This window comes from Artibeus jamaicensis, unplaced genomic scaffold (genome assembly GCF_021234435.1).
Source record: "Artibeus jamaicensis isolate MK-2021 breed Jamaican fruit bat unplaced genomic scaffold, CSHL_Jam_final contig_3126, whole genome shotgun sequence".
NCBI classification, from domain to species: domain Eukaryota; kingdom Metazoa; phylum Chordata; class Mammalia; order Chiroptera; family Phyllostomidae; genus Artibeus; species Artibeus jamaicensis.
Window position 1 is genome coordinate 10,985,006 of NW_026521723.1, and position 14,705 is coordinate 10,999,710.

The following is a 14,705-nucleotide window of genomic DNA, read 5'->3' on the forward strand; positions in this document are numbered from 1 at the left end:
AGAGAATAAGAATGCTGGAAAAATTATAATAAGAATTAGAATTTGCGCTGTGCTCTACATTATATCATAATCATATTCAGAATAAATACATGAAAACTTTAGTTATTCAGGCTGCTTTTTTGTGACACTTCTAGTTACCTTCTTTTTATTCTTTCATGGCTTCTGAGAGTAAAGTTTATGCAGCAGTTTAAAACAGATTTATTTAATGTAAATATTTATTTATTGTAAATCTTCTGCAGGCTCTAATACAGTTTGGTCATAAATGGCTAATTAATTTTTCTTTTGAATATACTAAAACTGGGATCAACACTATATGGGCACTATTATGAATTTATTACAGCCACTTACGCCATGATGAATATTTAGCAACTAGTTTTCAGAGAGAAAACCCTGATTTGTAGCATTTCCCCATTTCTGTGGCATAAATATCTTCCCCATGATCAACTTCAAGCCACTGACGTGGTCAGTGAACACAGAAGTGGGGGGAGACCTGTACCATCAGCTCCCCTAACCTGTGCGAGCCGACTCCCACACATGCAGTTAAATTTCTTGGCAGTGAAAGCGTCCACAGTGGCTATTTACTGCCACCCAGTGATAGAAGGACTACAGGCTTGCAAACCATTGCCCTCAACATATATTGCCTAGTTAACTCATGAAATATTTGAAAGCACTGGTTGCTAGGTGCAGTGGGAGACATCTGGAAAGGGAGGAAAACACTTGCACCCCAGCTACAGAATGAGTATAGCCTAATGGTTCTGTGCAGAGCTACAGTAAACAGGATATACCGAATGTTGTAATGCACTTCCGTTTTGTAGATCAGAACCCAGCGACGATTATACATTATGGGCTCCTTTTCTTATAAAATGCTACATAAATATTAAAGCCCAAGTAGTTTGCATATAGACACCAAACAAGAATGAAATATATTTAGAACAAACCAATAAAACAAAATAGAAACTCTTCAGTATCTGTGAAAGTCTTACCTTACTATTAATTGTCCCCATATTGGCCTGAGTTTTATATCCTCCCCAACTGTGGAAAAGATTCTCCACTCCTATAGGCTCACCCCAACTATTGCACATTCTGAGACAACCTTTGCCATCACTTTTTGCCCCTATTCTTGCAGGTAGAAACAAGTTACAGAAACTGGGCAGGTAATCAGGGCCCAAGATAATGACTTTTGGCCTAAATTCCATCTGTTGCTTTGGGTACTTGTTATTTGTTTATTTCTGATAAAAAGTTACATTATTAAGGCAAGGTTCAAAATATATATATATATATGGGGTTTATGGCAATTTAGAGATAAAGGAGACTGATAATATTTTGCCTTATCTAAGGCTTTAGTATGTGTCTACTTCTTGCACAAAACCAGCCCCTGTAATAGGTAGCTGTATCTGTTGCTCATTTTTGCTAACAGTAATCACAACATTGCTCTTGAGTTTGAGACGTGGGTTTCACTGAGAAGCAAGAGCACCCCTTGGTGATTCCAGAGGGTTCACCTTTGGAAGATCCCTGTGTTGTGTGCATTTGAATCAAGCTCCAAAATGAAAGCACAAAGCCAAGTGCATTCTCAGGAGTGATACCATCTGTTACAAGGCATGAACAGACTTCCAAATAGCAGCATTAAATGACAGTTCTTAATCTTGGGATTCCCCACCCCTGCCCCACCTGAAGGCTTTGGATTATTGAAAAATATCCTATCTTTATTGCTCTGATTCTTTAAATAAGGTTAGTAATGAGGATGTTGGAATGCAAAATTAAGTTTTGACATGTTTTGTCTGTCCTTTAAAGTGTTAGGTTTATAAGAGTCCTAAAATACGAGACTTGTTTTGGTTGGTACAGTCAAACTTTTATTTTTTAAAAATTTTTAGAAGATTTTATTTATTTACTTTTAGAGAGAGGGGAAGGGAGGGAGAAAGGAAGAGCAACATTGATGTGCGAGAGACACAGCAGTCGAACCGGTGACCTTTCAGTTCTCAGTCTGGCACTCAAACCCACTGAGCCTCTCCAGCCAGGGCGGTTCCCTCAGATCTTGGATCATGTATTTTATGTCAAGTTTCTCAACCAGTTACCATATTTATAACTATTGGGTAGAAGTCCCCTTTTTCATTATCAACGACATCTTTAAAAGGTAGAGCTAATTTTTTTTCAGGGCATTTATCTATATATCTTTCTATTATGTTTCTGATTCTGATGATATTGGAGAAGTACTTTAGAGATAATTTCAGCTTGCCCAAAATTGTGAACATCTATTTCCATCCATTTCAGGGGGCCAGACATAAAATTTGGTCTTTGGATCTAAATGTCATCTTGCTCTATTCCAGACAAAAAATAAATTCTTTAGAAAAAGTCTGGTGGAGGGAGGGGTGTCTAGAGCTAATTCTTGCCTATAGAAAGGCGGTTAAGATTCTTGAAGAACAGGCTTATCTGCTTTTCAAGGTGGAGCTTCATATTTCAAAATGACGGCACAGAAGTAAATCGTCTCATATTACGTCCCTCGCGTCCCCAGTTCAAAGGTTAGAGGATCTTCTCAAGTAGAAACTGCAATGAAATATAGGAAAGTATCGCTGAGAAAGCTAAACCATAGAAAATCAAATGACAGTATTGTACGCAGTGGCTACTTTGTTTTACTCACTGACCTGTTCCTCCTCCGGGCGCAGAGCCCTGCAGAGAGCGGTTCTCAGCGGCTGTGAGATGAACGGCTGGTTCAACCACCGGAGGTTGCTGAGGTTGGCTCCTGACCTTCGTGCCTGATATTAGAGAAAATGATCCCGCTCATGTGAAAAACAGTTTGAGTTTGTCATTGCACACATTTCTTACTATTAACGAATCCTGTCTTTTTCTTATTCTCAGTATTTTCTGTACAAATTTCCTGAAGACGTGGACTCAGTTATCATTAAAGTTGTGTCTAAAATGGCTTATCCATGTTCCGTTGTCTCAGTCCAGAATATCATGGTGAGTCTTAGTAAGTTGTCCACCTTCCAACATGGAGCATTGTGTTGCCCAGGATAAATAAAAGGGAAGGGTGGATACATACACGTGTCTATGTATCTCCCGCAAAACTGCGAAGTTATAGAGGAGCAGTACCTTGGGTGGTTAGTGTTTGGACACACTGCTTTGGGGTGATGGTGGGTAGCTGACTCCTCATTAAACCAAAGGAAGGGAGGAAAGGAGGCAGGCAGGGAGGTGTCATCCCAACAGAGTACAAGGAAGAAGATGAAGTTGTGGAGGACGAGAGGAAAGATGGAAACCTACCACTTGTCTAAGTTTCTTTTTCTTTTTTTAAAAAAATATTTTATTATTATTATTTTTTAGAGACAGGGAAAGGGAGGGAGAAAGAGAGGGGGAGAAACATCGATGTGAGAGAGAAATATCGATCATTTGCCTCACCCATGTGCCCAACCGTATGCACCCGACCGGGGACTGAACCTGAAACCCAGGCATGTGCCCTGACCGGGAATCAAACAGGCGACCTTTTGCTTTGTGGGACAATGCCCAGCCCACTGAGCTACACTGGTCAGAGCCTAAGTTTTTTAAATAACAAAAACTGTTATGATTTCACTTATACATGGAATAGAAAACAAAAAAATAAATGAACAAAAAAAACAAAAACAACTTCACAGATATAGACAGCAGGATGGGCAGACGGTTGAGGAAAAGGGTGAACTGAATAAAGGGAGTCAAATATATGCTGATGAGAAGACCCAGACTTTTGGTTGTGAGTATGCAATAGCATATACCGATACCAAATTATAATGTCATACACCTGAAACTTATACAATGTTATTAACCAGTGTTATCTCAATCATTTAAAAAAATTATTATAACATTAAACCTTTTCTGTCTCAGAGTGTTAGTAAAAAAAGGAAAGGTATTATAAACTGTAAGATAACTTCAGTTCTCTTTGGTATAAAGTGACCTTGACTTTAGAGGACAAGCCACCAAGTTTTAGGAGACAGTTTCATGACTGTTCTGGGGGGAAATGTTTCATGGTGTATAGCCCAACAAGGAAGCCCCTGCTCCGTATGTGTGGTGGGTGTAGCATGGCATGATGCGACCTTAGTGACGCTTTCCTTTTTATCCCTCCTGTACGTTGCAGTGCCCAGTCTATGATCTTGACCACAATGTGGAATTTAATGGTGTCTATCAGTCCATGACCAAGAAAGCAGCCATCACACTACAGGTGAGTCATCGCTGTCGTGGTCACTGTTGTCAATGACAGTGTGTCAGTTTACCTCCCGGAGCAGCATTCGAAAGCGATTGCCTTTCACTGTGTACCTTGGATCTCTTCCCTTTTTGATGGTTTTAAAAGAGAGATTGCTGGGCAAGGATGGAATCTTGGGAGCCCGTGATGCAGTGGGCCACATATCTGACAGATTGCTTAGAAAGGTAAAGCAGAATATTTCAGTCTTGTCAATGGGGGATGCTGATTTAGGGAAAAGCTTATCTCGTCCATCTAAAACAGTTGAGCACAGTCACATAACCATTTGTGACGGAAATGGTAGGCAAAAGAGGACTTCAACTCTGAACAGAACAGACACTGTCAAAGGAATGTGGACCATATCTGTGCAGTAATATGCCCTTTTAGTGTTTGTAATTAATTTATTGTTTCAATGGTAAATGTACAGCAAAAATATCCACACATGCCAGATATTTTCCAAGAGGTTCTATTCCTGACTTTGGGGTGGTATTACTGGAGAGATCTTTGATTACTGATGCTCTTTGTTGAGTAATAGCAAAGAATGAAGAGAGATTAATTATAATTTTGGTATCAGACCTAAAAACTTCAATCAGTCCAGCTTTAATTTTCCTCAGCCTCAGATATTTATTTCTTCCTTAGCAGCCCTACATTGTATGGTCCCAAATAATAAAGGACAGAGAAATGATCATAATAAAGAACTCACACCCTGGCTGGTGTAGCTCAGTGGATTGAGTGCAGGTCTGTGAACCAAAGGGTTGCTGGTTCAATTCCCAGTCAGGGCATGTTTCTGAGTTGCAGGGCAGGTCCCCTGTGGGGGCTCACGAGAGGCAACCAATCAGTGCAACTCTTGCACATTGATGTTTCTATTCCTCTCTTTCTCTCCCCCTCTTCTTTTCTCTAAAAATAAATAAATACAACCTTTTAAAAAAGAACTCATATTTTACATCATTCAGGAAACTAAATTAATGAAGTACAAAGCATATTCGTACATAATGACTTTGAATATATTTGGCAATAAATTGTTACTTCTCTCCTGGACCCATGATTCAGTCTTGGGCTATTTCTCAGCGATGATACCAGAAATCTGGGGTTGTTAAAAGAAAACAAGAGTAGTAGAAATACAATACGCCTGAAAGACTGTCTTGCAAAGCAAGCTTCATTCATGGATCAGGAAACTGGGACACAAAGAAGCACACTTAGAGAAAGTCAAAGCCACGGCTAAGTCAGGTCTCCTGACTTGTCTTTGCCTCCCGACACTAAATTGCTTATTTAACTGCTGACTGTATGGTTTTTAGCAAAGTCATTTATCATTAGATTTGAGAATAATAAAAAATTAATGTAGTGAATTTAAAGTGCTTTAAAAATAAAGTTTATTGATTTTAAAAACAATGCATAAGTATTCATTATGACAACTAGGCCACTGACATACTACTTATCTGGTGCCTATTACAGTTTTAAGGACTTAAGTGGGCACGAGATAGATGAAAATTGGAAGCATGCATCTATTTACCTTAGCCGCTTGAATGCAGCAATTACGTGACTGTGGATATGGGAAAGTCTCTTCTAAGAAGTTAGGAAGCAAGGGTGAACTTCACCTTTCTTCCTTTTCCTCTTCCTTTCTGCTCCTCCTGTCCCACTGCCATAGGCTTTCTCCCTTCTTCTATCTTTCTTATCATGAGAACATAAAAACACATCATAAGATTGTTATGTCTTGTGCAGAAGAAGGATTTTCCTGCCAAGCAGTTCTTCGTGGTGTTTGTGATAAAGCCGGAAGATTATGCTTGCGGAGGATCTTTCTTCATCCAGGGTAAGAGGCGGTGAGGAGTACTGGGCTACTCAGAAACACCTGACCAAGGAGAATGGCAGGGAAGTCAAACACTCATTTGGCCTTTTACAACCATTTCTAGTTCCAAGCGAGGGTCATTAGCAGTGACTTGGTAAGGCAGTGTGAGAGATACTTGAAAAAATAAATAAAGAGGATGAAATGATAGATCTAAAAGGTGTTAGTGATATTATAAAATGTCCCTTAGTACATCACATTATTTGCATCAAAATCGTGTGCTCCCTCAGACCATGTGAAATTGGCTCTTTTCCCAACAAATATTTGCTACTGGGAAGCAATTATTGGTATAGAGCAGACCAAGGTCCATTTTCTAAGATCAATTTAGTAGCCAACAGTAATGGAGTCACTTATATTTATCCATAGTCATCATTTCTACAGGGATGTCTGAGGGAAAATTGAGTTCACAATTTCAGTTGCCAAAACTGTAGCTTGCAAGATAAGAAAGTGGGACAGCTTGTCTGATAACTAACTATCTCGGGAATAGAATAGGCTGTTGATTGAAAACACAGGTTCCCGGCAGCTGATGTGATATGTGATTAACACAGCAGATGTTTTACTCTTAAGTGGAACATGGTTCCCTTGGTATTTAGGTGACATTTCTGTTCCTGCATTCTTTGATCTCTTAATTACATAGCTGTATCAAGTTTTGCTAATGTTCAGTGTTCTTTGTTAAACTACAAGCTCTTTGATGACTATATAAAATAAAACAGGTTCTCACTGGCTAGAAAATGCAAACCAAAAGATGGAGTAATTTCCTATTTTTGTACCTCTTTCCTTCATATATCCATTGCATGTTGAGCCATGTGGATGTCAGGGAAAGGATCAAGCCTTCTTCATTCAAGCAGGGAGGCTGAAATCTCCTTTGTATTTGTTAGTGCTACCAAAATGCACCCAGACAAAGGCCAAATTGAAAGTTTAACCAAGATGCCCTGGCTGGTGTGCATCAGCAGACTGAGTGCTAACCTGAGAATGAAAGAGCCACCAGTTCGATTCCCAGTCAGGGCACATGCCTGGGTTGCAGGCCAGGTCCCCATTAGGGGGCGGTGCATGAGAGGCAACCAGACATTGATTAATCCCTTTCTCTTTTTCTCCCTCCTTCCCTTCTCCCTAAAGATAAATAAATAATTTTTTTAAAGAGAGGTATTAGATGGTTTGAAGGTTTGATAGGTTAGGTTTTCCTCTAGTTCTTGTTAAAAGAAAATTCAGCAATCAGTTAATTTTGGACAACTTTTGAACTGCTCAGATAAGATGCCAGGAGTCTAGTATCTGATCCATTTTGCCTTTTTTTTTTTTTTTTTTTTTTTTTTGCCAGAAAAGAAGAACCAGACCTGGAATCTACAACGAACAAAACACCTTAAAGTGACCATTGTCCCTTCCATTAAAGGTCAGAATTGGCTCCAGTATTCAGTGGAGAGAGTCCTATATCAGGCAGTCGACTGTGTAACTCAATGCTAACACCATCTTGCCAGAGAAACGTGAGAAAATTAATGTACACCTTAGAGATAGAAGAGAGAATCAAAGCATTTTGTTAAATCCCTTCCAGAAAGAAAGGAACCTCAATTATGAAATTGTCATATACAGAAAGTCCCTTCCCATCTTCCCCAAGGAAGTCATCATGGTGAAAAGTCACCCTTTGTGGATATAATGTCTGGGTGACTCCCAGTAGCTTTGTACTTTAAATGGAGATATCTCAGGACTTAAAAATGAGTATGAGGAAGATAGATAGGCCTTTGAAGCTGTTCTGTCCCAAACATGGCCCTCTTTTCTCCTGAAGACATCCTGCCTAAAGTTGTTTCTCTTCCCTCAGGTTCTGTTTTTGTGAAATCCATTCTTCTCAGCTTCCTCATCTTCTTCTCCTTCTATTTGGTGTACCTGCTGATCGCGTTTGTTCATTATGTCAGGTAGGTCAAGAGTTCCAAGAAATGAACCCTCATTACCTGTCCTCCTCAGTAATTAGCCATCAGGCTTTAGTGCTATGTTGACTGGACTTAAATCTACCTCAGCCACTACCTGTGTGACCTTGGACAAGTTATGTAACCTTCCTGTGTTTCAGTTTCCTCATCTGTAAAATGAGATAATAACTCACTTCACAGAATGGTGTAACTGCAGTGTTTATGTCAGTGTTTCAAACAGAACAGGTGCTGCTAAAGCGTCAGTTATTTTAGCAGGAGTCAGTTAATGAGAGCAGGAGTAAGATGCTTTGATACTACATTACCATGTGCTTTCTTACTGTTTTACCATCAATTTTCCAGTAAAATGTCCCTTGATAGACAGAAAAGGAGATAATTGTACTATAATTTGACCACTGAAATGCCCAGGGTTCAGAGCCCCTCGTAAAAGGAGCTCTCATCTTTCCTTGCCACCCTCAGTGGGCCTGAACCTCGGCAATTCTCTGCTTGTTTGTTGTTGCCTGTGTGAAATGGCAACAAAGAATGGCAGGAGGCATACAATAAAATAAATGCTCTTTCTCCTGTGCCACCTGCAGAAAAGGCTCATGGCTACCACCATTATAGAGCTATCTCCATGATACAGGCCTGTCTCTGACTCATACATAACTGCCTTTTGTGACATTTATGAAGCTTTTCAGTAAATAAACTGACTTCAAAACCCTAGAGTTATCACTGGTCTTATCCAAGACAATCTGAGCACCAAAACACTTAAGGAGAATAATGAATTATAAATCATTGAGAAAAATAGAAATTCATGAACCTACCTTGACAAAGTAAGGAAGTGAGGGACAGAGGAACAACCTAAATACTTGCAGATATATATCCAAAGAATGCAACAAAGTTACTAAAACAAGTGCACATCAGGGAGAGGAGTTAGTAGCAAATACTGACAGTGGGAAGGAGGGCTTTTGTCTACAGCACAACACCAAAAGCTGGTGTAAATATGGAGGGAGTGTTGGAATTGGGAAACTATTGTTTTGTGTAGATCAGGTTAAGAATCATCAGTGGATACCAAAACGAGAAGGAAAATCTGATGAGGATCAAGATATTTACATGTCCTTACAGTGTATCACCACAAATTGCTTGGTAGTTGTAAGGAGGGAAATAGCAGCCATACAGTAAAGAAATCAGACAACAAATGACTGGGTGATCAAAATTAATATGAGCAAAGAGAAGATGAACAGCGCATGCCCCTGGAGTGATACTCTGAGAAGGACACAATATCACATATACTGTACTCCAGCCAGAAATGCAGTATTTTGAATATAATCATAAAGAAAAATTAAAATCAGCATGACAATCATTCTATTAACATGTCTTAAAAACTGAAGAAATGTTCAAGATTGAAGGAAACTATAGAAATTTCACACCTAAAGACAATACCTGATCTCAGACTGGATCTCTCTTACTAGAGAAAAATATGCTATAAAGGACATTACAGGTCAACTGATGAAATTGTAATATGGGTGGTAGATTGGATAAGAGCCTGAACTGAATGACTTCACAGGTGAATTTTACCAAACATTCTGAGAAGAACTAATACCTTTCCTTCTAAAAATATTTTTAAAAATTCAAGAGAAAGGAAGACTCCTGAGCTCATTTCACAGGCCAGCATTATCCTAATTCCAAAACCAGATAAAGACACTACAAAAAAAAAGTATAGGCCAATATCCAAGACAATCTGAGCACCAAAACAAAATCTGATGAATACAGACACTAAAATCATCAACAAAATACCAGCAAACTAAATACAGCAATGCATCACAAAGATCATCCACCATGATCAACAGAGATTTATTCTGCGAATCCAAGGTTGTTATAACATTTGAAAATCAATAAATGTGATCCACAATGTAAATAGAATGAAGGATAAAACCACATGATCATATCAATACATGCAGAAAAACCATTTGATGAAAACCAGCATCCATTTATGATTTAAAAAAAAAAACAAAAACCTCTCACCAAAGTGGGAAGAGAGGGAATGTGCCTTAACATCATAAAGGCCACATATGACAAAGCCACTGCCAGCATCATACTCAATGGGCAAAAACTACGAGCATTCCCCATAAGATTGGGAACAAGACAGGGTTGTCTACTTTCACCTCTCTTATTCAATATAGTACTGGAAGTCCTAGCCACAGCAGTCGGACGAGAAGAAGAAATAAGAGGCATTCGAATTGCAAAGGAAGAAGTAAAACTGTCTTTATTTACATGTGACATGATACTGTACATAGAGAACCCCAAAGATACCACCAAGTAACTACTAGAACTGATCAATGTATTCAGCAAAGAAGCAGGATACAAAATTAATATCCAGAAATCAGTTGCATTTTATATGCCAATAACAAACTAACAGAAAAGGAAATTAAGAAAACAATCCCATTCACAACTGCTTCAAGAAGAATAAAATACCTAGGAATAAACCTAACCAAGAATGTAAATGACCTGTACTCAGAAAATTATAAGACACTGAAAAAAGAATTTGAAGAAGATACAAATAAGTAGAAGCACATACTATTTTCATGCACAGAAAAAATTAACATCATTAAAATGCCCATGCTATCCAAATATTCAATGCAATTCCTATCAAGATTCCAATGACATATTTCACAGAACTAGAACAAGTATTTCAAAAATGTATACGGAATCACAAAAGGCCCCCCATGGCATGGTGATCTTGAGGAGGAACAAAGTTGGAGGACTCATGCCACCTAATGTGAACCTATATACCATAAGGCTATAGTAATCAAAGCAGTATGATACTGGCATAAAAACAGACCCACAGATCAATGGGACTGAATAGAGAGTCCAGAAGTAAATCCACTCCTTTATAGTCAATTAATATTTGACAGAGGAAGCAAGCACATACAATGCGCTAAAAATATTTTATTCAATGAATGGTGTTGGGAAAATTGATGTATGCAGAAAAATGAAACTAGACCACCTTCTCACACTACACACGAGAATAAATTCAAAATGGATTAAAGACTTAAATTTTAGACTCAAAAGCATAAAAATCCTAGAATAAAATATAAACAGCAAAATCTCAGACATTGCTCATAGCAATATTTTACTGGCTATAGCTCCCCAGGCAAGAAAAATAAAAGAAAAAATAAGTGAGACCACATCAAACTAAAAAGCTTTTGCACAGCAAAGGAAAACATCAATAAAATCCAAAGACAACCCATAGAATGGGAGAACATATTCGCCAATACACCTGATAAGGAGTTACTGTCCAAAATTTATAAAGAACTTATAAAGCTCAACACCAAAAAATACAAAAAAATTAAAAAGGACAAAGGACCTCCATAGATACTTCTCCAAAGAGGACATACAGGTGGCCAATAGACATGAAAAGATGCTCAACGTCACTACTCATCAGAAAAATACAAATTAAAACCACAGTGACATATCATCTCACACCTGTCAAAACAGCTATCATCAATAAATCAACAAAAAAGGGCTGGTGAGGATGTGGAGAAAGGGGAAACCCTTGTGCACTGTTGGTGGAAATGTAGATTGGTGTAGCCACTGTGGAAAGCAGTATGGAACTCAAAATATTAAAAATGGATCTGCCTTTTGACCCAGTAATCCTGCTTCTGGGAATATGTCTGAAGGAACCCAATACACTAATTTGAAAGACCATAAGCACCCCTATGTTCATTGCAGTGTTATTTACAATCACCAAAATACGGAAGCAGCCAAAATGTCCATCAATTGATGAGTAGATAAAACAACTATGGGATATTTATACAATGGAATTCTATTCAGCTATAAAAAAGAAGAAAGTGTTGTCCTTTGAAACAATGTGGATGGACCTGGAAAACATTATGCTAAGTGAAATAAGTCAGTCAGAGAAAGACAAACACTGTACAGTTTCACTCATATATGGAATATAATGAACAAACTGAACTAACAAGCAAAATAGACAGACTCATAGAGAGCAGGGTGACAGCTAAGTGAATGGGAGGTTAGTGGGTGGAGGAATTGAGCAAAAAAGGAAAAAGGACTCATGGACATGGACAACAGTGTGGTAATTGCTGGGTGGAGGGGGAATAATGAGACTAAATGGTAGTAGAAAAATACAATAAAAAACAAATAAATAAATTTAAAAAGAGTATTATATGTTAAATTTGATGATTATACTGTGGTTATATAAGTGGATATCTTGATTCTTTGGAAATATTTAGGCATAAAATTTTATGCCTTACTTTCAAGTGGAAAAAATATATACACACACACATATACATACACACTCACACAGAAAGGGGAAAGATAATAAGGCAAAGGAGTAATATGCTAACAATAAGGGAATCTAGTTAAAGGATATATGAGTGTTCTATTCTTATTCTTACATCTCTGCAAATTTGAAGTTATTTTCAAATTAAAAGTTAAAAACAAAAACTCCAGTCTATAGGCAATTAGTATACCCAGGTAATACATACATTAATTATCAGCTCAATTAATTTATCAGATGTCAGTCACTAACATCTAACAAGAACCTGCTCTGTGCCAAACCCTCTAAGCAAGATGGTCTTGTCTACTGACCCACCACAGTGGGTACTAGGATTATTACCATTTGAATCTTATGGAAGTTGAAGCATAGAGAGATGAAGCAATTTGACCAAGAATTCACAGCCAGTAAAGGAATGAGCTGGAATTTGAACGCAGGCAAGCCTGGCTATTGAGCCTTAGCTTTTAAGGAGGCTGGTCAAAATGGGTGTAGAGGGTTAGGGCATGTGAAGGAGGACAGTGCTGATCAAGGAGGCCAGACCAAATGCCTGACACCCCAGCGTGGATTCCATTGCAGAAAGGTCCAAAGCTTCCAGTTTTGATTCAGATAAGCTTCAGTGTCATGGGAAAAAAGGGTCACCTCTTCCGCTTCTCCTAGGAAGATTCTCTCTACTCCTGATGTTTTAGATTTTAAGCAAAGGGATTTCACCTCATTAGTTAGTTAGCATGCATAGTCAACATATGAGGGGAGACCCCCAAAACCCTGAATTTACCTAAAAAGTTGTGCACTTATTCTTACATGTTTAAACTTCAGTCACCTTCAAAATACTCTCCATTTGATGCACTATACCTATCGAGATGATTTTTCAGCACTCAAAACAATTTTTGAACTCAACGGTTTTGATGTTTTTTAGTGCTTCTGCCATTTTTTGTTTCACCTGTTGCACATCAGCAGAATGTTTCCCTTTGAGGACTTTTTTCATCCCAGGAAACAAAAAAGAGTCACTCAGGGTGAGATCAGGTGAATGGGGACGATGGGGTATGGGGGTCATGCTGTTTTTGAACACGCAGCACAGTGTGGGCAGGTGCGCTTATAAACCACTCATTGTGAAATGGGCAAATGCATTGAAAGAGTGTTCAAAAGAAAGTTCACTGAAGGCAAACACAGCCTCTCACAACACCAGCTGGTACACTGATGCAGATGGGTCCCTAGAACACTCACTTAGCAGGGGAAGCCTGTACTACAAGGAGCCTGCCCTCCAGACGATGGTTCTGGGGGGGGGGGTTGGATTCCCCCCTCGTACAAACAAAAAATTAAGTTAATAACTAAATATCTATCTCTCTATAGCTGCTATTCAACCTACTGAAGTGAGTGCCGTTTTTTTCGAAGTTGCGGTATAAGGCTGTGTTGAAACCTCTGGCTGCCAGATTACTTTGCCAGAGTCAACTGCATGAGAAGAGATTCTTTCCAAATATAGACAAACTGAAAATAGGAATCTGAAGACACAAGAACTATGTGGCATCTAAATAGGGAAATAGACTGAGGGAAAATGCTAATACAACTCTTTCTTCATTGAACTAAGCAGAAATAACAAAGTTTTCTCCAAAACCAAATGAAAGTAGTTTTGGAGCATAAAGCCATTTCTTCAGTGAGTCTCCTATACCTTATTATTAATACATATGGGGTTTTCATACATGCTGTGAAATCAGATTGAAAACACTGGTAAGAGACCTGGCCCAGGCCCTCAAGGAGCTAGGAATCCAGGTGTCTTTATGCCATATTTGCTTGAACACATGACTACACACCATTCCCCTCCCACTCCCCAGACCCAATCTATTCAACAAGATTTAATGAGCCCCCACAATGTATGTGCAGGCCCTGGCCCATGTACTGCCTACATATTCTCTTATTTGTTCCTCTCAACCACCCTCCCAGTGGGTGCTCCATTCTGGGTGCTCGTCCTCCTCTTGACTCTTGCATTTGTCATCTGTTGCCACAATAATGCTGCATAAAAATCAACCATAGGACTTCCGGCCAAGATGGAGGCATAGGTGGAAATACTGTGCCTCCTCGCACAACCAAAATTAAGGACAGCAAAAATTTAGAAACAAAACACAACCAGAACAGACAGAAAATCGAACAGTTTAATGGAAGTTCAACAACCATTAAACTATACCAGCCAGTGGGGCGGAGTTGGCAGCCCAGGGAGAGGGGTCCAGCTGGAAAAAGTGGTGGCTGCCAGATCTGGGAACACAGGTGGTGGGGCTGACTGTGGTCACACATTCGTGTTCAGATAAACTAAGCAAAAATGGGCAGCAAGACAGACCTCGCTACCCAGGGCTCCAGTTCTGGGAAATAAAGCCTAAAAGCACTGATTAAAAAGGTGCTGGGAGAGACTCCCAGCCTCATAGGAGAATTCATTGGAGAGACCCACAGGGTCCTAGAATGTACACAAGCCCACCCACCTGGGAACCA

The 14,705-nt window shown here is 39.1% G+C and overlaps 1 protein-coding gene across 2 annotated transcripts in view; it reads left to right on the forward strand.

The window, feature by feature from the left end:
• SIDT1 (SID1 transmembrane family member 1) overlaps nt 1–14,705 on the forward strand; it is a 103,809-nt gene that overhangs the window by 51,437 nt on the left and 37,667 nt on the right. For both annotated transcript variants that reach the window (XR_008391145.1, XM_053663140.1), the window contains exons 5-9: nt 2,854–2,955; nt 4,100–4,183; nt 5,921–6,008; nt 7,357–7,428; nt 7,852–7,945. Coding sequence is in view for 1 of the 2 variants with exons in the window: in XM_053663140.1 (XP_053519115.1) it covers nt 2,854–2,955; nt 4,100–4,183; nt 5,921–6,008; nt 7,357–7,428; nt 7,852–7,945 (440 nt within the window). In the remaining variant the exon portion in view is untranslated. The remainder of the gene's footprint in view (nt 1–2,853; nt 2,956–4,099; nt 4,184–5,920; nt 6,009–7,356; nt 7,429–7,851; nt 7,946–14,705) is intronic.